At 41.4% G+C, this 27,762-nt stretch overlaps 1 protein-coding gene and 1 non-coding gene across 3 annotated transcripts in view; both read left to right on the top strand.

The window, feature by feature from the left end:
* The window catches only part of SIL1 (SIL1 nucleotide exchange factor), a 220,499-nt gene that overhangs the window by 121,191 nt on the left and 71,546 nt on the right, over positions 1–27,762 (top strand). For both annotated transcript variants that reach the window (XM_040444617.1, XM_040444618.1), the window contains exons 4-7: positions 402–522; positions 6,936–7,035; positions 18,828–19,019; positions 25,288–25,409. In XM_040444617.1, the coding sequence (XP_040300551.1) occupies positions 402–522; positions 6,936–7,035; positions 18,828–19,019; positions 25,288–25,409 (535 nt within the window). The remainder of the gene's footprint in view (positions 1–401; positions 523–6,935; positions 7,036–18,827; positions 19,020–25,287; positions 25,410–27,762) is intronic.
* Positions 20,384–20,490, top strand: LOC121010894 (U6 spliceosomal RNA). Its single transcript, XR_005781409.1, has one exon. It is a non-coding gene; the product is annotated as a U6 spliceosomal RNA (small nuclear RNA).

Below are 27,762 nucleotides of genomic sequence, written 5' to 3'. Positions count from 1 at the left end.
CTGGGACTGTCAGGGGAGAGGTAAGGAGGATGTCTTGGAAGATGCAGTGATGTGGCCATATCCTTAAGGGTGATTAGGTATTTACCATTCACCTGCCCATAACAAAAAGGCTTATTATAGCTCAGTTTAAAGAAAACAGATTAGCTTAAAGATGTAGGTTCTAACTGGGGTTTTCGGTCTTTGCTTTGAAGTATAGAAGCCCTTGCCCATTTGCCTCATTACCTTAATTTGATATGTGTGTGGTATATGTGTGTTACATGGATGGATTCAGGTAATGGAACACAGCAGGGTCTGGTCTTCATGAATTAATAAATCATGTTGGCTTGTTAGCCAGCCTTTTCATTGCAGTGTCCCTTCAAGGACCATATACCTTACGAGCCCTCTTTGTTCTTGGTTTTTAGGTCAGGCTGTCCCTGTAGGATCCCATGTACGGCTGAATCTCCAGACTGGGGCAAGAGAAGTGAAACTCCAAGAAGAGGACAAGTTCCAAAGTAATTTGAAAGCATTGAAAAAAAGCAAAAGGTATAGTAACAACCCTAGGGACTGGGAGGCGGACAGCACTGATTTTGTAATACTGAAAGTAATGACAATGTAATGTTTCTTACCCAAATTCATGTGGCTTTTAAAAAATTTTGAAATTTCGTAGCGTAGAATTTGTGATAAATCTGTCAGGGTTTTGTGGAAGTTTACTTGTAGATCTTTGGAAAGAAATAGTTTGCAAAGCAAATTGATACTTTAGAAAAGGCTGTAGGGGGAATGCTTAACCTGCTTTAAAAATGAAGCTATTTTTCCCAGTACTTTAAGAGCACCCATTTGAATCCCAACAATTAATGCGCTGATTACAGATGAGTCATCTATTCATTAAAACAGGCCTGTTAGGCCTTCTGCTTTGCAGTAATACTTCCTTGGTGAACAATAAAATTGCATTTTAAAGTCTTTAATTCATACTAACTTTTCCTCTTGTTAGTCCATATTAAAACAGGCTTTCTTATAGTATAAAAGTTCTCCAATGTTAAGAGATTGCCTTACTTTTAATAACCAGATAAGATTATTTGATTTTGGACAATTTGTCCCTGTTTTTCTGTTCTTTGCCTTGAAATAACAAGTTTTATTTGCATGTTCTTTTTTACATGAGGAAGGAGGAGGAGGCATGGGGTTACAGGGGCTGCTAGAATTGGGTAATTTCAACAGTTATAAATACCAGTTATGAGGTTTCTAAGACAGGGACAGCAAATTGTGATCTGTGGGCCATATTGGTACTGCTACATGTCTTTGTAACAGCCTACAGGGTAAGTTGTTTTTATCATTTTTTAATGGATGAAAAAGTAAAAGAATGATACTTCATGACTCTTAGAGATTTTAATGTCCATAAGTAAAGTTTTATTGGAACACAGCTATGCTTATTCATTTATGTATGATCTATGGCCACTTTTCTGCTAATCTGGCAGGGTTCAGTAGTTGGGACAATTGCTGTCAGTAAGGCCCACAAAGCCTAAAATATTATGGGGTCATAACAGAGTTTGCTGCCCCTGTTCTAATACATGTAAGTATTGATAAGAAATAATGGATTGAGCAAGGCTAATGTTAATCCTTGAATTTTCATTATTTTAACAGTATTTTGCAGTTAGATCTAAGGTAGAAAGGGAGTTTAGAGACTTTACCTGAGTGTTTTCCTTGATGTACTCAACAAAAGGTTATTTAGCCTGTCCATATGCACTTTCGGTTATGTGGCACCCACAGTCCCGCAGAGCAGCCTGTTCCAATTTGGGCAGTTTTTACTGTTAGAAAATTGGACTACATTGTAATAATATATGAAAATATTTGTCCTCAGGGGTGGCCCAGTTGTTGGAGCATTCGACTCTCGGTTTTGGCTCTGCTCATGATCTCACAATTCATGGGATCCAGCCCCGTGTCGGGCTCCATGCTGCCGATGCAGAGCCTGCTTGGGATTCTCTCTCTCTCCCCCCTCACTCAAAATAAATAAACTTAAAAAAAGAAGGAAGATATTTGACCTCTTTACCGTCACTCCAAACTGAGAAGGATCTTTATTTCCCCCCCATCTCTCTTGATAGGCCTATATCTGAAGGCCATATGATAATTCATTTCTCACAGCCATCAAATAATCAAATTTCATTGTTGTAACCCCTGCCAACCCCCCTCATTCCCTAGCAAACATATATGCACATATTTCAGTGTGTCAGAGAACTTCAGGAAGCCTTTCCTCACATCTATGCCAAGTCTCATTTTCTAATTTTTTTTTTCAACGTTTATTTATTTTTGCGACAGAGAGAGACAGAGCATGAACGGGGGAGGGGCAGAGAGAGAGGGAGACACAGAATCGGAAACAGGCTCCAGGCTCTGAGCCATCAGCCCAGAGCCTGACGCGGGGCTCGAACTCACGGACCGCGAGATCGTGACCTGGCTGAAGTCGGACGCTTAACCGACTGCGCCACCCAGGCGCCCCCCAAGTCTCATTTTCTAAATAAAAAGCTTACTTTATTCTTGGTTTAAGGATATTGAATTAGGATCTTGACTAATTTGGAATATTTGTTTGTTGGTTTTAATACTGTGGGAAGTTATTTTTCCAGTATCTGATCATAGGTCTTTACTGGGAACACTTAATGCTTTATCAGTTGCTCCTGTCTTTTTAGAATAGAAAGCAGAGTCATTCACGTGGTCTGTAATAGATGCACCATAAAAGAGAGATATTTGTCCTCACTCTTCCCTCTTTACTTTTCTCCTTTGAAATGTTTCTGAGGGTTCTGCTCTGGAGTGGTCTCCAGGGTATATTGGACATACCTTCTTCCTTCTCAGCATTTGTTACTAGTGGCAAACCTGTCTGAACAGCAACCCAAAGGCATTGACAAGGTGGTGTAGGTTTCACTGCTTGAGCTCAGTGAGTCTCTGGCTGCCTTTGGTGGTGACTTCTTCCTGTGGTGGACCTTACCTCAGGCTCCTCCTGATTCATTTCACAGTGTCTTCCTGGCTCTTAGGTACTAGAACAGGAACAGAAGCCAAAGTGCAGGGCTAATTTCTGCAGTTGGTACAGTATTTTGCATATCTGGTTATTCTGATTTGGGGAACAAGATGGACAACACCCACAGGTTTCCATTAGATTGTCAAAGATGTTGGTGATCACAGAGTTTTAGGTATCACTGGCTAAGGAAAGATGGGGATAGTCCTTTCAGACTAATCCATGGCAATCTCTCCACTAGTCCTGCTGGCTGTGTGACTAGACATCCTGCTACCTAGAGCTGTAATGCCTCTGGACTGTAAAGCCTGGGACAAGGCATTGACTCTGACTTCTTTCAGAGGCCTCTCTTGGCACTGCCTGACTTCATGGTATATTTGGTTCCTAGCAGCAGGGTGTTGTCTTGCTATTTATGTGTTAGGCATTGTTATCTCCACTGGTTTTAGTCCATATCCCATGTCAGTATCTCAACATTGTATCTCTTTTTTTGCCCTGGAGCAACTGTCTTCTTTGTAGTGATGACCGACAGAGTATATCCAGGTTGTCTCATCTTGGGTTGAGTATCTACTGTGGTACAGTATGACATTGTAGTTAAGGATGTGGTCCAAAGACAGGGCCATTTCCTTGCTCCATTCATTCATTTCACAAAAGACTTATTGAGTGCCTATGTGCTAGGTATTGGAGATATAGTACTAAACAAAACAGGATACCAGCCTTATGGACATGACAGGAAGATAAACTGAAAAATAAAAAGGCACATAAAGTAATTACAGATAGTGGTAAATAGTAGGGTAGAGAAATAAAAAAGTCAGTCAGTCCCTTGGGAAGGCCAGTTTAGATAGGATGGTTTGGAAGACCTCATTAAAGTGATACTTGAGCTTAGACCTGAAGAATGATGGGGATTTAGTCATACAAAGAGTTAATTTTATACATTTAAGGTTAGAGGATCTCAGGCAGAGGCAACAAGAAGAGTCCCTAGCTTTGTCAAGGAAAGACTTTATCAAGTTGAGAAACAAGAAAGTGATTAGGGTGACTAGAGAGTAGGCGAAGGAAGAAGACTAATAGATGATTTGGGAGAGATAAGAGGAGCCAGATCATGTGGAGTTTTGAGATGCATGTTGACTAGTCTTGATTTAACTAGAATTGTGATAGAAAGCCAGTGGAGGATTTGGGGTGGGAGAGTGGTTTAATGTAATTTTGGCAAGATCACTCTACTTGCTGTGTGTATGGGGGATAGATTCAGAGTGGACAAAAGAATTGCAGAGACAATTAGGATGTCATTTCTGAAGATCAGGTAGACATACTGGTGAATGAGTCTAGAGTGTCATGATGGAGAGCGGATGGGTTTGGAGATTTAATTTGAGGGTAGTGCCAATAGGACTTGCTTTAGATTTAGATTTAGGGGTTGATGGAAGGTGGTGTGGCGGAATCTGAGATAAAGCCTCATTTTGTGATTTGACACAACTAGGTGCTCAGAAGTACCATTTATTGAAATAGAAAAGATTGGGAGAGGAACAAATTTATGGGGAGAAACATCAAGACCCATGTTTTAGATGTAATAAGTTTGAGGTGCCTGATAAACATCCCAGATCTAAGATTTATCAGTTAGTTATACAAGAGCCTGGCTGTCACTCAGGGGAGAGGATTGGGTCAAAGATGTAAGTTTGGGCATCATTGCCTAATGGATAAAGAACTAGGGGATAGTGCAGAGGTAGAGAAGATTGTCTAGGATTGAACTCCAAGGCATTCCAGTATATAGGGTTCAGGTAGGAGATGAGGAACCAGCACAAGAGTTAGGGAAGGAGGGAGGAAGGGGAAGAAACCGCAGAATGTGGTAACAAGAAGCCAGAAAGAAGAGGGTTTCAAGGAGGGAGAGGTGAACTATGTAAATGATGCTGAGTGGTTGAGGAACATGACATTAGTGAAGAGTCCATTGGATCCAGTTGTTAATTATTAGTAATTTTGATGAGAAGTATTAGTAGGGAACGGTAAAGGGATCTGGATTAGAGCAAATGGCAGTGTCAATAGCAGTCATGAAGATGAGAAGAGTGAGTTAAGACAATTTGTTCATAAAGTTTTACTCTGAAGGAGATCAGGGGAATGGTTTGATAATTAGAGATCATAGTTAGTCAGAAGAGTATTCATATACTCAAGGGAATAATCCAACCAAAGGGAGAAATTGATGATGCAGACAGGGAACAGTATAATGATGGGGGTTAAAGCTTTTGCAAAGGAAAGTGGGATCTGGAACTTAAGTTTAATAGGAGCAGGTTCACTGTCATTCATGGTCTTAGAAGGGAAAGCAGAGAATCTAGATTTGGTGCAGGTTAGTGTATAGAGCTTATGAGGGGAATATGAAGGAGTTCTTGATGATAACATCTATTTTTCTCAGTGAAGAATGAAGTGAAAATACCAGCTGAAGATGGTTTTCTGTCTGTGTGTGCAGACACACATGTGCACACTTGTGTGTGTGTAGTAGGGGCTAAAATGAGTGATGGTGAGTGGCCTGGAAGAGTGGCATTTAAGGCAATAAATGGAGATATGAGACATGATGGGATTTGTCCAGACCAAGTATTGGAGGAGGGAGGTCATAATCTGTTCAAGCTGTGCCCCTAAATACTTAGCTCTCTCTTAGGGGTAAAGAGCAGGGCAGTGGAATCTACATGCTGCTGGCAGTGGGTGATGCTTTTCTGGGACAGGGATTCTCTTCCCTACCTTGTAGGATTGTGGTAATCATTTGAATGAAATATTACTTCTAAAGGATTAAAATAGCGACTGACACATGCTTAAGTGCTCAGTAAATGGGAGTGATTAGCGATTATTAGTTTATGAGGATTGAGGTTTAGAGAAGGCAAGTGTTTTTCTCAGAGTTCTAGGGGGTTTCTAAGATGAATCAAAGATGAAATGAGAAATGAGCAAAGCCCTAAGCACATGCCTCTAATGAGAGCTGATGTCTGCTAGGATCTTGACTGTTAGACTGATGTGCTTATATTGCCCAGAGTAGTCCAGTAACCCCTTACTTCCTCATCTTTGTAATCTCCCGGGTTATCCTTAACCCCTCTCTCCCCAACCGTCTTGTCAAGCACAGACACTACATTCCACACTTCCCTTTGTCCATGTCACTCTTGGTCTGATCTCTCTGTTCACTGACCTAAAATTATTGTTGGTGGTAAAGCCCACCCCCCAACGCATGAATGCCTCCTCTCCAATTAAGAAGAATGGTTGTGGCTTCAATCAGCTCCAGGGGGTTTTGGGAGGATGCCACTCTAGTCTTTGCCAGGTTCCTGAGATTACATCCACATTGGTTCCTTTCCTCCCTCTCCTTAGAGGCTGACTGTGGAACATGGTTGGCTTTGCTTCTAGTCCTTGGTATTTCAAATTCATTCCTTTGTCAGGTTGGCACATACATCCTGCATCAACTCTGGGCCCAGGAGTTGGTTTTAAAGGTGTGAATTTATCTAAACTGTTTTTGTGAAGAAAGGCTGCCTTGTAAAATCAGACCAGACACATGCAGGGGGGTCTCAGGTCCCCATTGATCCGTTTATTAGAAGAATATAAATTGGGTGCATGTTATTCCCCTTATCTGTGCCCACTATCTTCCAGGAGGTCCAGCCCTGGCACATGCTGACAGAACAGCACTGCACAGACATTCCAGACTTATTTCTGCCTAAGTAGCTGGCTGAGAGTGGTCTGTCCATGGTGGGCCTTTGTCTGCCCCATGCCATTTCATCCTCTTTAATAAAATGACCCCTTCTTCAGCTTTAATAAAATGACCCCTTTCTTCTAGCTTTAAGGTAAGATTACCTCTTAGACTTGTGGCTGACCGAAGGCAAAGCTAGGGTAGTGCACTCTGAGTTCGAGCTGGCCATGGCTTACCTTGTTTGGGAGTACCAGCCACCTAGTGAAGTTTCTTTCTTGGGAAAAATGGTGCCTCCTTTCTAACTTTCACCTTCTTTTTGGACAGGCTGGACATAAATGCCAACACCTACACATCTCAGGACCTCAAGAGTGCACTGGCAAAATTCAAGGAGGGGACAGAAGTGGAGAGTTCAAAGGAAGACAAGGTATGTGATATTCTTCCCAGGGAGTTTGTATAAGCCTACAGGATGACCTTGAAGGGAGTCACTTCTTCCACAAGCTCTTAAAATAAACATGGGGTAATGATAATAAATAATATAGTAAAATAATTTAAAAAAAATTTTTTTAAGTTTATTCATTATTGAGAGCTAGAGACTGAGCATGAGCAGGGGAGGGGCAGAGAGAGGGGGAGACACAGAATCCGAGGCAGGCTCCAGGCTCCGAGCTGTCAGCACAGAGCCCGACACGGGGTTCGAACTCACTGCGAGATCCTGACCTGAGCCGAAGTCGGATGCTCAACTGACTGAGCCACCCAGGCGCCCCATAATATTGTAAAATAAAGTGCAGTTAATGCCAAATAAGTAATCCTTATTGGACTATTTTTTAAAAATACCAGTACTGGGAGCATTTGATTATTTAGGATCCAACTTCACATTACATGTTTGGGCCTCAACAAATTGAGGCACACGGCAGAGATAGTTGCACTCTTCATTATCACAGACAAGAGTGAGGAGAATAGAGATTAAAACCCAGGCCTCCTTACTTACACTTGGATTAGACAAAAGCTTAAAGGACGGAAGAGCCGGGCTGGGAAGGAAGTCTTGATCCTTGTCCTTTGAACATGTAACAGATGTATTCCCTCTTTCTAGGCCTCATAGCAAATGTATTCCTTATTCCAGGCCTCAGGTTCCTTAAATGTACAATAAGGTGGTGGGGCTGGGGTGGGGAGGTGTGGGAAACAAGAGGATGGCTGACATTTCCTCCAGTTTTAAATTTGTATACAAACTAAGGGAGTGAGAAGGAGAAAGAGGCAGAATTGCAGTCCCTTGGTTATGCCCCTAGTGTCTGGGAGGGCTTGTGGGTACAGGCTTATACCAGCAAGAAATCTTACTCTTTAGATAGATTGTGAACTCATGTGATAGCCAGAGAATGTCACAAATTAGTTTTTATATTTCCATTTGAGTCCTCTCCTTCAAAGAAGCTCCTCCAGTGGCTACTTTGGAGACCTTTGCAAGTTCTCTCTTCCTTTTACCCTCATAATTCTCTTTTTCTTTGTTTGCATCTCTGCTGCTGGCCCAGAATCCTGGCGTATCTTGGAGGGGCAGCATCAGGTTATTGACAGCTTCTATCTTAAGTGGAGGAAGCCTTAGGTCCCTCAGATCCTTTTCAGTTAAGCAGTTCTGAGACAAATCAGCCTTTTTCTTTTCTTTTTTTTTTCTTTTTTTTCTTTTTTTGGTGTCAAGGAGGACCTAATTAGGATGTGTTAACATGCAGACCAAGTCTCCATGTCTTCACTCATCTTAGTGAAGTCACATCTACCAGCATGGAGAGTGTATATGGTATGAGAAGATGAGTAGCAGGATGGCAGTAGTAGCAGCAGTGGGCGTAGGAAGGTGACAGGTAAAATTTCATTCCACTACAGATATATTAACTGGGTTTGGGAGGGTGAGGAAAAGCAAATCCCCTTAACTGGTGAAGCTGAGGCCAGCAGAGGTGAGCATTGTGTGCCTCGGTGCCTTGAGCGAGGTTGACCTTCCTGTGGCCAGGGGTTGGGCTCATTCCCACTCACCATCCCTTCACCATGGACCCCATATGGGCCTGACAGTAACAAGCAGTCAGCCCCTGTTCCATGTCTTCTCTGTGGGTGGAAGACCCACTATACCCCATCTCTTCTCTTGTTCTCTTTTTTTTTAATTAAATTTTTTTTTAATGTTTATTTATTTTTGAAGGACAGAGAGAGCACAATGGGGGACAGGCAGAGAGAGAATGAGACCCAGAATCTGAAGCAGGCTCCAGGCTCTGAGCTGTTAGCACAGAGCCTGATGTGGGGCTTTAATTCATGAGGTGTAAGATCATGACCTGAGCTGAAGTTGGGTGCTTAACTGACTCAGCCACCCAGGAGCCACTAAATTTTTTTTTAAAACTTATGTTTGAGCAAGAGAGAGAGAGAGAGAGAGAGAGAGAGTGAGTGTGAGTGGGGGAAGGGCAGAGAGGCAGGGAGAAACAGAATCCTAAGCAGGCTCCAGGCTCCCAGGTCTCAGCGTGTATCCCAGAGCCTGATGTGGGGTTCGAACTCACGAGTGTCAAGATCATGATCTGAGCCAAAGTGGGCCGAAGTTGAACGCTTAACTGACCGAGCCACCCAGGTACCCCTCTTCTCTTTGTTCTCTTTTAATGGTATTCTTTCACATTATAAAGTTTGTGTAGAAAACTATGAATATTAAGAAAATATTCTTTTTTTTAACTTAAAAGCAAGAGATTAAGTTTTCCCCTAACAAGAGAAGATTCCAATACCAGTACCCAAATGTAGGATCCCTGTCCCCGCTGGTTTAAGTCAGCTGCCAGTTTGAAGATAGAATTGCCACACTCCTTTTTCACTTCTGTGGAGTGTAGGTTATTGGCTTCTTCACTGAGGTGCTGGGTCCTAGGATTTTTCTCCTGCTTTCATTTGGAGCCTGTCTAGATTGACTCAGTTTATTGTCAGTGCCCTTGGGACTGGCAAATAAATTGACTTGAAGTAGGTTGGGGAGTTTCTGACATATCTCAGGCTTCTGGCTACAGATGGCATCATCCTTTTTGTTTATCAGTCTTTAAACCCAGGTTTTATGGTGCTTTTGCTATTTATAAAAATAATACTGTCAAATATTGTGCCAATACTATCATTTGAAATTTTTTTACTTGATTTTTTAGGTGGAAGGGCACCAATTCTATTATGTATATTGGTACCTTAGATTTAAATGAATCAGTCCTTCCCAGAATCCCTTGCTTTGTGGAAAAACTCTGTCTGGCCAAACAGATTTGGGCTTTTGTTGTTGAATCTGATCCCTTTATACCTCTATTACCATAAATGTCTTGATGCTTTATTTTATTATGTCAGCTATTGTTCACCTGTAGCTATAAATTGCTCCACTTAAAAATGGGACCTTCTCAGACTTTTGATTCTGAACAAGATAAAGTAGACTCATTTCTTACTATTTCTCCTGCTAAGAACAACTAAAAACCTTGGGTGTAATACTGAAAGCAAATATTAGAAGACTCTACAAGGTGGGAAGAAGAAAGCAGACTGGCTAGGGACCTTAGAACTGGAAGAATGACACAGCACTGAGTTCCTTGGGCTTTCTTTTCCCCCTTTGTATATCTCAGAGTGGGTATTGGAGGAGCCCACACCCAGGAAATGCTAACAGGTACAGATAGAAAAAGCCCTAAAGAAGACCTGGTCTTTCTAGAGAAATCACTAGGAAAAGGGCAGCCAAATAGAACAAAACCCTTTTTTACAGTACTTTTGGCTACTGTAGCCAAAAACAGTGGAAATGTCCCATCCCACCCTTAGTACCAGTGGAAGTTGAATGAGGAACTTGAATGTCCATCTTGCACTTAGTGGTAGCAGGCTGCACTCTTACTCCTCCACCAGAATGGTGTCAGCAGAAGCTAAGCAGAGAGGCTGAACTTAGATCCCCCTACCGATGGCAATGAGATGATGTGATGCAGTGCTCTGCTATCTTGACCAAGATTGAACAGAGAGCTGAATTCAGTGATTGAACAGACAGCTGGAATTTCTCCCCTCTGCCCAGTGGTAGAAGACTGTTCCCTGCTTCTCGTGCTGGTGTGTTACCTGCAGACACCAAGTGAGGAGCCTGGTTTCCCACCCTCCACATGGAAGTAGCAGGCTGGTTCTCCTGTTGGGATGGTGTCTTGAGACACCAAGAAATGTACTTGAATGTCTTCCCCTGCCTGACACTACCAAGGTGGTTTTTCACTTGGAGCTGAGGTGATGCTATTGTGTGTGTTGGCAGAGGTGGGAGGGTGGGGGAGCAGAGATGGAGGAGGGGTGGTGTCTAGGAGGTGGTGGTGAATGGAGAATCTATAGTCCTACCTTCTCCTTGGTGGCACTGACATAGTGTGAGGCATCATTCTGCTCCCCACTCTGGGGCAGTGTCAGTGAGGGTAAGTGATAAGCCCAAACTTCCACCCTCAGACCAGCAGCAATGAAGAAGTGTTTCACTTCCCCCACCCAGGTGATATAGAAGCTAAGGAAAGACCAATGTAGAGTGTCCACTGGCAGCAGGTGATGTTGTTCTTCCTCCTAACTAGTAACTGGTGGTAGGATTTTGGAGAAAAGGGAGCTGGAGAAAGGGATTTCACAAATGAAGTTCTGGGCAACTCTCTAGTGACCCACATGAGAAACTGACCAGAATTAACATAGCAGAAGATTTGAGAACTGAACTAAGTTGTGGAACACTGCCAGGTTTTTAGATGAGCCTCTGGGTAGCACATAAAGGAAACAGACCAAAATAACACTGTAAAGGGTCTGGAAACGAAACTGTCTTACAGTTACAGTCATACAAGAAGGACAGAATCAGCGTATTAAATGTAAACATTGTAACTGCCTGGTGAAAAAGAAGATTGAATAGGCTTCATAGTTGTAAAACTTGATACCTAAAATGTCCAGGATAAAAACAAAAACAAAAACAAAATAAAACAACCCTCACCATACCAATAACTAAGAACATCAAACCTTGAATTAGGAAAGACAATTAACAAATGCCAAAAGTGAGAGGACACAGAAGTTTTGAATTACAAAGATTTCAAAGCAGTTAACATAAAAGTGGTTCAACAAACAATTGTGAAAACTCTTGAAACAAATGACAACCTCAGCAAAGAACTAGATGATGTAAAAAAGAATCAAATGGAATTTTTAGAACTGGAAAAATACAACCAAAATTGTTTAAAAACATTGAATGGGCTCAGTAGCAGAATAGGGAAGAGAGAGAAGAACCAGTGAACTTGACAGAAATTACTAAAAAGTCTAAATAACAGAGAAAATGAATAGGAAAAACAGTGAACAGAGACTTAGGGACTTGTGTGATTATGAGAAAAGATCTAATATTTCTGCCATTGGAGTCTTAGGAAAAGAGAAAGAATACTGAAAAATAATGAAGACATAAACTAAGAAATAAAGATGGGGGGCGCCTACGTGGCTCGGTTGGTTAACGTCTGACTTTGGCTCAGGTCATGATCTCATGGTTCATGAGTTTGAGCCCCTTGTCGGGCTCTGTGCTGACAGCTTGGAGCTTGGAGCCTGCTTCAGGTTCTGTGTCTCCCTTTGTGTCTGCCCCTTCCCAGCTCGCTCTCTCTCTCAAAAATAAATAAACATTAAAAAAAAATTAAAAAAAAAAAAAGATGGAAAAATCCCCAAATATGGTCAAGAGCATAAATGAATGGATTCTTGAAACTGAATGAATTTTCAGTAGGATAAACTCAGAGAAATCAACACCGTGACTCTTCACAGTCAACCTCCTGAAAATGAAATACAGAAAAAATGTTGAAAGCAGCTAGTTAGAAACAATATACTGCTGGAACAATGATTGACAGTGCATTTTTCATTTGATACCACAGAGACCAGACTATGTGGCACAGTATTTTTCAAGTGCTGAAAAAAAAATTATAACCTTAGAATTTTATACCCAATGAAAATATTCTCATGAGTGAAAAAGAAATCAAGGTATTCTTGCACAAAAGAAAATGAAAAGAATTTGTAACCAGCAGACCTACCTAAAAGAATGACTAAAGAATATTCTCCAAATAGAAAGGAAATAATAGCAGAAAGAAACTGGAAACATCAGGAAGAAGAAAAGAACAATGAAATGTATCAAAATAAGGGAAGAAAGTATAGACTTTCTCTTATGTTTTAAAAATGTTGGATAGTTAGGGGCGCCTGGGTGGCGCAGTCGGTTAAGCGTCCGACTTCAGCCAGGTCACGATCTCGCGGTCCGTGAGTTCGAGCCCCGCGTCAGGCTCTGGGCGGATGGCTCAGAGCCTGGAGCCTGTTTCCGATTCTGTGTCTCCCTCTCTCTCTGCCCCTCCCCCATTCATGCTCTGTCTCTCTCTGTCCCAAAAATAAATAAATGTTGAAAAAAAAATTAAAAATGTTGGATAGTTGAAGCAAAAATTAAGACTTATTCTGCAACTACATATATGTTCAATATGAATTTTACTATCAGAATTACCACTATTTATTTCTTTGCTACACTTTGATCTTTCTTGGCCAGTTCTTTCTTTTGATTATTCGTTTTTATGAAATGTTACATGGATTTATCATTAGAGGATGATGAAGTCCTACAACTACACACTTGACATCTCTGTATGAACTGAGTAATGAATCCACAGTGACCAGTCAGACTTCAAAAGAAGTAGTGTGATCAGCCACTCATCATCATGAGCATTTATGTTATATGTAGTGATTTGTGGACTGAAGAGCTAGCAGCAAAGTTTGTAGCTGATGCAATTGTAGTTAACTGAAATCGGTAGTAACTGAAATTTGGGTAGTGTTGGGAGAATGGTGTTAGCTAAGCTATAGTCCTTGAATTTGGCATGTTTAAGTTTGGTGCAAAGCAAAGACTGTGTCTGATTAAAGACTTGTATCTAGACTGTAAAGAACTCTAAAAGCTCAGCAGTAAAAACAACAACGTATTTAGAGAATGAGCAAAGGAAACGAACAGACAGACATTTCACCTAAGATTTGTGGATGGCAGATAAGCAATTGAGAAGATGTTTAATGTCATTAGATTTTGGAGAAATGCAAATTAAATCCTTAATGAGGTAACACTATGCATCTATTAGAATACCTACAACAATAAATGATAATATTAAATACTAGTGGGGATGTGGAGAAACTGGGTCTTTCACATATTGTTGGTGAGAATGTAAAATGGTACAGTCACTGTGGAAAACAGGCAGTTTCTTATAAAACCAAACATATGCTTATCATATGACCCAGTAGTTATGCTTGTGAGCATTTATCCTGGAGAAATAAGAACTTAAATTTATATAAAAAACCTTTATACAGGGGCACCTGGTTGCCTCGGTTGGTTAAGCATCTGACTCTTGATTTCAGCTTAGGTCATGGTGTCACGGTTTGTGAGTTTGAGCCCCACATTGGGCTCTGTACTGGCAATGCCAAGCCTGCTTGGGATTCTCTCTCTCTCTCTCTCTCTCTCTCTCTCTCTCTCTCTCTCTCTTTTTCTCAAAATAAGTAAACATTTTTTAAAAAGCCTTTGTACACATATTCATGTGATTTTATTCATAATAGCCAATACCTGGAAACATCTCAAATGTTCAACAGGTAAATGGTTAAGCAAACTGTATACCTATAGAGTGGAATGCTACTCAGCATTAAAAATAAATGATCCATTGGGGCACCTGGGTGACTCAGTCTTTTAAGCATCTCACTCTTGATTTCTACTAAGGTCATGGTCTCACAATTCGTGAGTTCAAGCCCCACTTCGGGCTCCGCTCTGACAGGATAGAGCCTACTTGTGATTATCTCTCTCTGCCCCTCTCCCATGTGGGTGCTCTCTCTCTTTCACATGTTCTCTATCTCTCTCTCTCTCAAAAAATAAATAGACTTAAAAAAAAAATAAATGAACCATTGATACGTGTGATAACTTGGATAGATCTCAAGTGCATTATGTTCAGATAAAAAAAAAAAAAACCTATCTCAAAAGATTACAGACTGTGTGAGTCCATCTTTATAACATTCCTCACATGCCAGAATTATGGATATGTAGAAAAAATTAGTGGTTGCCAGGGCACAGGGATGGGCGGGAGGATGAGGTGCAGCTTATAAAGGGGTAGCTCAATGGAGTTGTTTGGTGGTGGTGGAATAGTTCAGTAGCCTGATTGTTCTGGTGGATACATGAATGTATACATTGGATAAAACTGCATAGAATAATACACATGTGCATATAAGCAAATGTGTGCATGTAAAAGCTGATGAAGTCTGAATAAGGCTTATAGTCTAGTTAACAGTATTGTACCTTTGTTATTTTCTTGGTTCTGTTAGCATACTCTTGTTAGGTAAGATGTTACCATTGGGGGAAGCTGAACAAAGGGTACATGGTACTCCTATATTATTTTTCTCATTTTCTGTGAGCTTATAATTATTGCAAAATAAAAAGTTATTGTTGCTTTAAAGGCCTTCCTGAGGGCCAGGTGCACATCACTTTTGTGAGGTAGAGGAGCCTTGTTTCTTACCCTGCTCACTTGCCTGTCATCCAACAGCTCTAGGCAGTGACTCAGCTTCCCTGGACCTCTTTGCCCTTCCTTTGGCGGCCATCCAGGGTCCTTTAGCTGGGTGTAGGGGAAGCATTTCACTCTTGTTTTAACCCAAAGAAACAGGATATGACATCCCTTAGATGTGATTGCTCTGCTAGGAGCTTGGTCTTTTTTTAAGAGAGGCTGATTCATTTCTTTGGTTGGTGTTTATATGGAGTACTTATAACTGGGGAGAAAACCCATAGGTAATAGATGAGCAGTTTGGAGCCAACAGCTATTCATCATTCTGCTTTTTATAAATATTCGTGCCTTTTAATTTTTCTTGGAAGATAGAGACTCAAAACCACTGTGATCTTTCAGACTCTCTTTATGAACACTATCCTCTAAAATTGGGAAGTAAACAGGAGTGTCACATGTGTAAAGTATCTAATTGAAGTCTTTTATTCACCTCCAACATAACTTCGTTTTTAAAACTTTTGTATGTGTGTACAGTGGGGAGGGATTGAGAGAAAATTGAGACTTGAGTGTAGTACATACAGTAATTTAGCCACTTCAGACAGTTGAACAAATTGTACACCTGTAGTTAGATTGACAGTAATGACAGTGATCTAATTTTCATCAGCAGATTGCTCCCACTCTGGTAGCTCTTTACCCACAGTTTCCTATGTCCGGTTTCCCTAAAATGTTGCTGGATTGGGCAGGGCAAAGTGAAGGTATTCAGTCATTGTAGAAGATAGAGAAGCAAGGTACAGATAATTTGATCTTAAACCTCAGCCTTTTCGTGTGAGGTTAGGGGTTGAAGGTGAGCTTTCATTGCTTCCCCTGACTTCAGTGATTGCAACAAGAAGACTTTCCATTCTTTTTGAACATTGTAAGTCAGACTGGTATAAGTGAGCCTTGGAAAATCGTGTGTTTTGGGGCAGAGGTCTATATGGTTAGACTCTGAGGGCTGTCTTCTGTGGGCATCCTAGAAGGTACAGGTGTACCTTGGAGATACTGTGGGTTTGGTTCTAGGCCACTGCAATAAAGCAAGTCGGATTAATTTTTTGGTTTCCCAGGGCATATAAAAGTTATGTTTATTTTATACTGTACTCTGTTAAGTGTAGGATAGCATTATGTCTAAAAAAACCAATATACATACCTTAGTTCAAAAAAACTTTATTGCTGGGGTGCCCGAGTGGCTCAGTTGGTTGGGTGCCTGACTTCGGCTCGGGTCATGATCTCAAGGTTTGTGGGTTCGAGCCCTGCGTCAGGCTCTGTGCTGACAGCTCGGGGCCTGGAGCCTGCTTCGGATTCTGTGCCTCCTTTTCTTTCTCTGCCCCTCCCTTGCTTGTTCTCTCTCTCAAAAACAAAAAAATTAACTTAAAAAAATTTTTAAAAAAAGGAGCTTATTGCTGAAAAATGCCAACCACCTGAGCTTTTAGTGAGTTGTAATCCTTTTGCTTGGGGACTGTCCTGCCTCGATGCTGATGGCTGCTTGACTGATGAGGATAGTGGCCACTGAATTTTAGGGTGGCTGTGGCAGTTTCTTACAGTAAGTGAAGTTTGCCACATTGAAGAATTTCATGAACAGTTTCTTTGCAGCATGTGATGCTGTTTGATAATATTCTACCCACAGTAGAACTTGTCTCAAAAAATTCGGAGTCAGTTCTCTCAAACCGTGCTGCTGTTTTATCAACTAAGTTTACGGAATATTCTAAATCCTTTGTTGGCATTTTTCAACTTTCTTTACAGCACATTCACCAGGAGTAGATTCCATGTCAGGCAACCACTGTCTCTGCTCATCTGTGAGAAGTGACTCCTCATTTGCTAAAGTTTCATCATCCTATTGTAACAGTTTAGTCACATCTTCAGGCTCCACTTCTAATTCTGATTCTCTAGATATTTCTCCCACATCTGCAGTGACTTCTTCCACTGAGGTCTTGAACTCCTCACATTCATCCATGAGAGCTGGAACCTCCTTTTTCCAAACTCCCGTGAATGTTGATTTTTTGACCTCTTCTCATAAATCAACAATGTTCTTAATGGTATCTAGAACTGTGAATCCTTTCCAACAGGTTTTCAATTTACTTGGCCCGGTTCCACTAGGAGAATCATTACCTATGGCAGCTGTAGACTTACAAAATGTATTTTCTTAATATTCTAATTGGAACTTAAAAGTTGAAGTGAATCCTTGATCCATGGGCTGCAGAATAGATGTTATGTTAGCAGGCATGAAAACAACATTAATCTCGTCGTACCTCTCCATCAGAGCTCTTGGGTGACCAGGTGCATTGTCCATAAGCAATAATGTTTTGAAAGGAATTTTTTTTCCTGAGCAGTATGTCTCAACAGTGGTCTCAACATAATTGAGTAAACCATGTTGTAAACAGACATGCTGTCATTCAGGCTTTGTTCTATTTATAGAATACAGGCGTGATAGATTTAGCTTAATTCTTAGGGGCTTGGATTTTTAGAAGTAAATAAACACTGGTTTCAACTTAAAGTCACCAGCTACATTAGCCCCTAACAAGAAAATCAGCCTGTGCTTTGAAGCCAGGCATTGATTTCTCCTGTCTAACTATATAAGTCCTAGATGGCATCTTATTCCAATAGAGGGCTATTTCATCTACATTGCAAATCTGTTGCTGAATATAGCCACCTTCATGAATTAGCTATATCTTCTGGAAAACTTGCTGCATCTTCTATATCAGCACTTTTGCTTCACCTTGCACTTGTATGTTATGGAGGTGGCTTGTTTTCTTAAGCCTCATGAACCAATCTCTGCTAGCCTCTAAGTTTTTCTTCTGCAGATTCCTCACCTCTCTCAGCATTCATAGAATTAAAGTGAGTTTAGGGCCCTTCCTCTGGATTAGGCTTTGGCTTAAGGAAATGTTGTGACTGGTTTGATCTTTTATCCAGAGCACTTAAACTTTCTCCATATCAGCAATAAGACTGTTTTGCTTTCTTATTGTTCCTGTGTTCACTAGAGTAGCACTTTGAATTTCCTTCAGGAACTCTTGGCATTCCCACCTTGGCTAATTGTTTGGCACAAGAGGCTTGTCTTTTGCTATCTCTTCTTTTGATGTGCCTTCCTTACTAAGCTTGATCATTTCTAGATTTTTATTTAAAATGAGACGTGAGACTCTTGCTTTCACTCGAACTCTTAAGAACCCATTGTAAGGTTATTAATTGGCCTGATTTTATTATCACTGCGTCTCAGGAAATAAGGAGGCCCGAAGAGAGGTAGAGAGATGGGGGAATTGCCTGTCAGTGGAACATTCAGAACATACATAACATTGATCACTTAAGTTCACTGTCATATGGGTGTGGTTTGTTAACCCAAAACAGTTACAGTAGTAATCTCAAAAACCACTAATCATAGAGCACAGTAACAAATATAATAATAATGAAAAAGTTTGTATATAGTCCAAGAATTACCAAATTTGTGACAGACACAAAATAAGCAAATGTTGTTGGGAAAATGGTGCTGATAGCCTTGCTAAATGCAGGTTACCACAGACTTTAAATTTGTAAAAAATGTATTATCTCTAAGTGTGGCAAAGTGAAGTGCAATAAGATGAGATATTCCTGTGGTAGGATTTTTGGATAGTACAGATGAAAGAAGGTTTTGAATTCTGGAGCAGTAGTTGTTTGAAAATGGGCATCCATGGTAGACCACAAGAGTCTTGGGGAAATGTCTCCAATTGACCTAATTATCTCTTTGCTTCAATTATCTCCTTAGGCAAGACAGGCCAAGATTAAACGGCTCTTTCGCCCCATTGAGGAGCTGAAGAAGGACTTTGAGGAGCTGAATGTTGTCATTGAGACTGACATGCAGATCATGGTACGGCTGATCAACAAATTCAATAGTTCCAGCTCCAGCCTAGAAGAGAAGATTGCTGCACTCTTTGATCTTGAATATTATGTCCATCAGGTAATGTATTTCTTTGTCCATAAACCTGACTTTTAACTAACCTCTCTGACAACAAACCTCCTTGCCCTGAATCCTAAGGAAATAGCATCAACATCTTTACTTCTCTCTCAGGGCATATAGTACTTTTAACCTAGACCAATAGCTATTATAGGAAGATAAATTCTAAAAGGGAGGGCTAATCTCTTTTTCATTGGGAATGTTAACCTCCATTATTTTTTCAACAGTGATGATACAGCAGAGGCAAAATAGACAACAATTGAAGAATGAACAATTTAATAATGAGATAATTCAAATTTAAGATTGTGATAATGGCTCCAGAGTGTAATGTGGAAGTATATAATAGGGAACTTAGCCTAGTTAGAGGTGTTGAAAAAGGCTTTTGTAGATAAAGTTTTATTGGGACACAGCCACACCTGTTTTTTAATGTATTCTATTGTTGGGGGCTATTTTTATGGTACAATGCAGAGTTTAATAGTTGTGTCAGAAACCCTATGGTTCACAAAAGCCACAAATAATTACTGTCAGCCCCTTTGGAAAAGTTTGCCAACCCTTGGATCAGATTACTTTAGGCAGGGGAAATAACATGTGTAAAGAGTCTAAGGTAGAGAAGAGAGAGCTTGGTGAGACTGAGGACGTGGGAAATACTAGATAGGATAGCATACCTAAAGTGAAAAAGTTAGAGTTTCAGAGAGGTGGAGTTGGGAATAGCAGGCTCTTTATGATTTTATCCTTAATTTTAAGACTCGTTAGAGAGTTTGTAGCAGGGAAAGGACTGATCACACTTGGGCCATAATTATAATAGTTAATATTTATTGAGCATTACCACAGACAAGCCACTTACTCAAGTACTTTGTACACATCATTTCGTTGGCTTCCACAGCTGCCTTTTGAGTGGGTGTTGTTATTAGTTCCATTTTATAACTGAGGCAAGTAAGACACAGGTCACGTCTGAGATTGCCCACGTTTACCCAGTTAGTGAGTGCTAGAGCTGGGATCTGCAGTAAGGTCTGTCTGACCCAAAACTGTGCTCTTCACCTTTTGGTCACTCTGCCTCTTCCAGGATACTGGTATCATTTGAATGAAGCTCAGAAGGGCTTAGGTAGATCTAAGGAGAAGGAGCCAAGAGAACCTGTTTATTATTCAATAAATTAATTTATTGAATGCCAGCTAAGTAGCAAGACCTATTACAGGCACTTAAAATACATATAGTGAGCAAAATTGGAGCTTACCGTATAGCAGAGACAGATAGATAATAAATGTAACTCATAAATAAATTATAGATGATGTGTTTAAATTTGAAAAATGCTATAGGAAAATAAAGGTAGATCTTGGTAAGGACTGGCAGTGTTGGAAAGGAGCATCTCGTGCTCGCTTCGGCAGCACATATACTAAAATTGGAACGATACAGAGAAGATTAGCATGGCCCCTGCGCAAGGATGACACGCAAATTCGTGAAGCGTTCCATATTTTTATTGTGGTTTATATACACTATGGAATACTACGTGGCAATGAGAAAAAATGAAATATGGCCTTTTGTAGCAATGTGGATGGAACTGGAGAGTGTGATGCTAAGTGAAATAAGCCATACAGAGAAAGACAGATACCATATGGTTTCACTCTTATGTGGATCCTGAGAAACGTAACAGGAACCCATGGGGGAGGGGAAGAAAAAAAAAAAAAAAAAGAGGTTAGAGTGGGAGAGAGTCAAAGCATAAGAGACTGTTGAGAACTGAGAGCAAACTGAGGGTTGATGGGGGGTGGGAGGGAGGAGAGGGTGGGTGATGGGTATTGAGGAGGGCACCTTTTGGGATGAGCACTGGGTGTTGTATGGAAACCAATTTGACAATAAATTTCATATAAAAAAAAAAAAAAAAAAGGAGCATCTCAGGCAGGAGAAACAGCAAGTACCAAACCCTTAAGGTGGGAACATGTGTAGTGTGTTTATGGAATCAGAGCAAGTCCATGTAGTTGGAGCTGAAAGAAGAGAGGGAAGTAGATGAAGCTTAGATAATGAGAGGAAGATAATGGGGTGCCTTGTAGACCATGGAAAAGAATATGAAACTGAACATTATTAAAGGCTGTTGAGCATAAGAACAACATGCTCTGACTTGGCTTTAAAGGATCCCTCTGCCCATTTTGTTAAGAATTAGACTGGAGGCAGGGGGTGTGGGTAGAAGCACGGAAACCAGACAGGAGGCTATTGCGGTAATTCAGACTAGGGATGATGGTGGCCCAGGAAGACTGTGTAATCATAATCAAAAGCTTGTTTGAGATCCTCATCAAGATACAGATCTTCAGCATCCTCCCACGCATGACTGCGTCCTTGTTCTCTATAAACTAGGCTAAAAGACGTTCTTTCTTTCTTTAGTATTTTGCCTGCCTTTGTGATGAGAGAGGATGAGTGTATACTCTATCTGCAGGAATTATGATGTGGCTTCTTCATCTTCTTTCTTTGCTCATAACTCTTTCTCAGGCCTCAAATAGCAGGTCTATGATCCTCTTAGAGAGAAAGTGGGCCTGAGTTCTCTTTCCCTTTTCCTGTCTTTCTCTCCAGGGTGAAAAACAAGAATTCCAACAGCTTTTCCGTTGCAGATATTTAAAGGATTAAGGATCCTAGGGGTTAGTGGCCAACTCAGTCCTGCTCTGATCTTGGCAGCTTTTATTTTTTTCTCACTTAACATACTTGGGTGGATCTTTAGGTATCAGGTTTCTATAGGCCCTGACTTTAGTTGAGCATAAAAGGCCAAAATCACTGGAGAACTTATATCCACAGGGCAGTGAGTACCCAGGAGGCTAGCAGGGCCCAGACAAAAAAAACACTTTTTTTAAAATGTTTTACTTATTTTTGAGACAGAGAGAGAGCATGAGCAGGGGAGGGGCAGAGAGAGCACGAGACACAGAATCTGAAACAGGCTCCAGGCTCCGAGCTGTCAGCACAGAACCCGATGCGGGGCTCGAACTCAGAAACCGCTAGATCATGACCTAAGCCGAAGTTGGACACTTGACCGACTGAGCCACCCAGGCGCCCTCCGAAATTTTTTTCTCATGCAAGCCTGCCAGTTATCTGGTGGCGGGTCCTCTCTAGGGTGGCGTTCTATTCTGCTTTCATGGGTTACTAGGTGGGGTAAAAAGTTTCTTCAACATCACGTAACTTAGTTTGAGGTCAGCCCTGGAACCATTTTCCTCGTGAGGCCAAACTTGGCTCTGTTGGCAGAAGAGTCATAAATGTTCTGAGTCATCGGCCTTTAGATTAGAAATACAAGGTTCTCACTTTGGGCTGGTATGTCAGGCTATCATACCACAGTGTTGAATTGTGATTTCACAGGGGAATTAAAGAAGACACAGCTTAACCTTTAATTCTAGTTGTGATGGGGAGTTGGGTAATAAAGTGCTAGCTTTGAGGAAGATAGGACTCCCCTTGCCAGAAACTTCACCAGTCCACTCTGGTTCTAGACTCACTGTTTAGAAACTTTGAGGAGCCACAGGCTTCAAGGACCCAAACAGGCTCTGCCCTAGGACTCTTCACAGCTATATTGGAATTATTAAACAAGATTTGTAAAAAGCTAAACTGTGTATTTGGAAAATAGTGAGTTATTTATGAGGTACAGCCTCTGTCTGCCCCATGTACCCTAGGGCAGTATGTTTGCCTCCCCTCACATGACTCCTCAGTTATTAACCATCATTTCTCCCTTTCTCTGTTTCCTATCCTCTCATTGCCTGTCCAGTGCTCTGTTCTCTCTTTTCTGCCAGAGTGTTGGCACAGTTCCCTTACTCATGCCCGCCCTTCCTCCCTCTGCCTTGAGTTTCTGTCCACCTGTCCCTGCCCAAACTGAAGGCAGCCTGGGGAAAGTTATGGCCCCAGATCTAGATGGGGAACTGCAGACCTGGGCCCTGATGATGCCTTCTCCTGTGTGATACCGAGCAGGGCCCAGATTTTGAAGCTAGATCTTCTGGGTGTGCAGTGAGCAGAATGATTCTTCCTCATCTTCAGTGAAATAACAAATGAGAAAACATATTGAAGAGATTGAGGTGCTTATCTAAATGTTAGAATTTATAACACCCTGAATTGTCTTTGTAGTAATAAAGATAAACTACATCTACATCAGAACCTCTAGGACTCCGGGCTGTATTGCTCTGCGGCTGTTAGACTGGCAGCTGCTCCATTAAGAACTCCTACCAGGTTTGACAAGTGGCCACCCCAGGCATGGAATGACAGGGCTCTGAGCCATGGCTTTGTTATCCAGAAAACTTGGAGGAGGGAGGATCAAAAAGAGGCAGTGCGTTCTTAGGTTTTAAAATTAGAGTATGTGAGAAAGGAAGGCTCATGAAGTATTATTAGTGCTTATGTCAGCAAACAGTCAACTCTCAGTCTCCCTAGTTGGCTGGCCTATGGCCCAGTAATCACTCCTCTTCATAAGGACGGATTGGGACAGAAAAATCCCAGCCCTGGCTTAGGTCCGTTAAGGCACAGCAGACTCGATGCTTGTTCAGGACCCTGGATTGGCCATGTCTTTAGGTCTCTGGTACCAGGGATCCATCCATTTTGTTGGCACAGATACCCCAGGTTGCATTTTTTTTTTAATTCACAGTAGACTTTATTGCAGTAACATTTTTTTTTTTTTTTGATCAGATTTGTTCGTTGGTTTAACAGTTATTTATTGGGGTTCCTGGGTGGCTCAGTCCGTTGAGGGCCAGACTTCAGCTCAGGTCATGATCTCACAGTTCACGAGTTCTAGCCCCACGTTAGGCTCCCTGCTATCAGCACAGAGCCTGTTTTGGATCCCCCCCCCTCCGCTGTCCTGCTCCCACACTACCTCTCTTTCTCTCACTCTCAAAAATAAACATTTTTAAAAACCCAATTATTTATTGAGTACCTAATTATATACTCGACGCTGTTGTAATCACTGGATCTACAAGAGTGGACAGACAAAATAAAACTGCTCTTGTGGAGATGATATCAGAATATATAAAAATGATCTTCTAAGTGGTAAAAACAGGCTAGTTCCACTCAGAAACACAGAAAGAATCAAAGCCCTTCAAACTCAGTTTCTCTGTTAGAGCCTTTGTCTAGTTTAGAAGGACAAAGTTAGGAAGTGGCTCTGTGGCATCTGGAGGAAAAAGGTGGGTAGCAGATACATTGTTGGGCTCTAGCTTCCTGTATTGTCCTGATGATTTGTAGAGTGGAATCCACTTGTGGGCAGGAGGCAGCCTTTGTATCAACAAAGGTATTTCCAGTGGAGACCATAGTTCATGAAGGAAACCGGATCCAGTGACCTTTCTGAGCAAGTTGAGTGTTCTTGTTACAGGATATTAATGAAGCCTGGGGCATGATATTCCCTTTAGAATAAAAGAGAGTCTAGACTTGGGGCTTTGGACCTTAAAGGATAGCCTAGACCAGTGCTGTTTGATAGAATTTTATCACACTATATAGCCTTTGAGAGAGACTTCTGTATACATTTTATCATGAGTGCCCTCCCAGTGAGTCAGCCTTAGACTGTATGAAGTGAGGAAGAGGGAGGAGAGGAGGTATTATTGGTATTCTTCCTCTAGCACTCTGCTAGACCCCCCTCCCTGTGCAACAGGGTTCATGTTACATAGTCCCTTGACTTCTAATTAAAAAACAGCCTTTGGGGTGCCTGGGTGGCACCAGTCAGTTAAGCATCCAACTTGGGCTCAAGTCATGATATCATGGTTTGTGAGTTGGAGCCCTGCATAAGGCTCTCTCCTGTCAGCACAGAGCCCACTTCAGATCTTCTCCCTCCGCCCCCCCCCACTCCGCACCTCCCCTGCTCATGCTCTCTCTCTTCCTCTCAAAAATAAACATTTAAACAATAATAATAACAAAATTTGAAAAAGCCTTTTTTGTGTGTGTGTGTCTGCTGCTTCCACTGCCTGCATTAGGACTAGACATCAATAGGAAGCTTGGCACTATTTACTAGTCCTGACGATGTCAGATCTTTGTGTTAACAGCTTGTACATTTAGAGTAAGCTTTGTGATTCATTATGGTTTTAGAATTTTCCAGGACATGTTTGGCATAAACAATAACTAGGTGCCATTTCTGCCATTTCCACACAGGTGCTCGAAAATCATGTTAGATGAATTCAGAAATCTCAAATGTATGAATTTAGGTTGTTTTTACATATCTTTTTCCAGTTAGAAAGGTCTCCATTGGTTTTTACTTGATTTTTTCGGCTTTTAGAATAGTCACCAAAAGAAAGGCAGTAATCCTTGATGGCTGGACTGTACTAAGCCATGTCTTTGTTACAGATGGATAATGCACAGGACCTGCTTTCCTTCGGTGGCCTTCAAGTGGTGATCAATGGGCTGAACAGCACAGAGCCCCTGGTGAAGGAGTATGCTGCATTTGTGCTGGGGGCTGCCTTTTCCAGGTGAGCAGCATGACATGGATGGACATCCCATTAGCAAAATTGTCGGGGTCCTTCAGGTGAAGTATAGCTTTATTTTTGGCCTGATTGGCCTGGAAGAAGGTTACACTTTAACTCTTTCTTGCACGTGCCTATCCACATTTTAGTGTAATCCTAATGAAACGAGAGTAAGAATCTGATTCTGCCCTTACTCCGAGTAGATATTTTTACCATGTACAACTTTCTGTTCCGCCTTCTCTTAAGGACATTTAATAATGTACTATAGGTCACATTCTTTTGTATTCAAAGCAATAAAAAGTTAGAGCAACCATAGCTAGTTGGGTGGGAAGGAATGAACTCTAAGAGTTGATCCTTTTGCAGTGAAGCCATGTCTGGTGATGAATAAATGATGAACCTGACCAAGGGGGGCCTCTTGGAGGGGATTATGTCTTCTGATTGTCTGGTACCAGTCAACATGCAATCAGGTTTTTGTACTCTCTGGGTTGGGATTTGTTTTAATTTCACTTATTCTGGCTTATGCTAGAAAAGTGATAAGGCAAGAGGAGTGGGGAGGCAGCATCTCTAAAGGGTGGATGCAAAAAGGTTTTTGGGTACTACTTCACTATACTAAAAAGGTCAAGATGTCTTCAAGCTGCAGTTGGTCCTTGGTAGCTGTACTTCCTTTCATTTTTGAAAATCTGTTCCTATCTGTTCCTTTGCCTCTAAAATAACCAGTAATCTGGATCTTGCTGCACGGGCATGGGTGGTGGCTGTTAGGGGTTGTTCTGCTTGAGTGCTGGGATTAAGATGTTGCAGCAGAAAGGCTATTTTGAACATTTCTGCCATTGCAGGCTTTGTTTTGAAAAGATTTCCTTTGCCTTTCATGCATGTTTATTGTTGTTTAATCAGAATCTCTGATGCCTTCTCATTGTGAAAGGCTTCAGCATCTTTTTTCAGTAAATTGAGGGGCAAAGCTGGGAAGGCTAGAAGAATTGTTGCACGAGGGAAGGCTGAGCACCCTGCACGTCTTTGTGTCCCTTATGGCTAACGTGCCTTGATATTCAAGCCCTGGTTATCCTGTGGCTGTATTGTTGACAGTCAAGGCTGTGGCTTCCAGGGCCCTCCACCTCCCTCAGTCTCGTCTACCAGGCCTAGACAGGCTCTTAGGAAGCCCAAGGAAATGTTTGCATGTGCATCCACTGGAATGGTAGAGAAACCGTGAGTTTGTCATTGGTAACATTGTGATTTCAGCCCTAGAGAGAAGTCCAGGGTCTTACCTTCAGGGCTTTAAAAGCTTGAGAACTTACTGAGGCTCACTTTTTGTTTCTCAAAAGCCATGAAATCACTAAATCAAACATTAGTAAGCTCTCTCCCCAGACTCTTTATGGAATTCTTTCCTGTAATCCCAAGTACCTTCTTTCTACTTTCAATATGAGCAAATGTCCCTTGCCATTGCTTCTGGAAACTCATTTCTTGGGGGAAACTGTGTAACATTCTTGATGTCACATCTTATTTAAAAGGAACTAACTAAATGACTTGAGAAGCATGCATTAGGTCTGGTTAGCAGGCCAGAACTCACCCTGGGGGTGTGCCAGTACATGGTACTATTAAGACTTCTCTGTGATTGTATTAGCATAAGACCACGTTAACATTTATGCAGCATCACTAAAATTTAAATAGAGATAAATGTAAAATATCGCAACTTAGTGTTTTGGTGGCAAGCAAACTGCTGTATTTAAAATATTCTAGCCAAGCTTTTGATGGCTCACTGGAGGGCAGTTAAAGTGACAGCATGGTATGGCGCCAGAGCTTTTGGAAACCAAAAGCAGGCTCCTAAACATCATGAAAATGTCATTGTTTTATGCAAAGAGGAACTTGATGCAAGGTAACTGTTTCCATGCAGAGAGGCAGGCTTCAGTGCTCTAACCTGATCTTCATGACTTACTGTTTATGTCCTAAGTGTTGGTTTTGTAGCTCCCTACCTGCCCCCGGCATACAGGTATGCACACACATACCACGTGTGTATACGCACATGCACACACACACAGTGTGTGATTGGTTGAGCTTGCTCTTTGTCAGGAGGGCATTCAGGGGATAGTGAGCATGTTGAAAACATAGTCTCAGTGTTATTTAGGCATCTTTCCTCCTTGTTTTCTGCTTATGGGCAAGAATGCTGCTCAGTCCAGAAGTTCGAGTATTTGGGACGACCAGTCAGACCACAGCACCAAGAGTCAGAAGATCTAGGTTCAAGTCCAGTGTCTGTTCTTTACTGATTGTTTGCCCACAGTCAAGTGATTTCACCTTTCTAAGCCTCACCTTTTCTTTTTTCTTTTTTTTTAATTTTTAATATTTTTACTCATTTTTGAGAGACAGAGTG

Source organism: Herpailurus yagouaroundi, unplaced genomic scaffold (genome assembly GCF_014898765.1).
Source record: "Herpailurus yagouaroundi ecotype Mexico unplaced genomic scaffold, PumYag 192, whole genome shotgun sequence".
NCBI classification, from domain to species: Eukaryota; Metazoa; Chordata; class Mammalia; order Carnivora; family Felidae; genus Herpailurus; species Herpailurus yagouaroundi.
The sequence above is the reverse complement of the archived record's forward strand: the minus strand, read 5'-3'. Positions and strand labels throughout refer to the sequence as shown.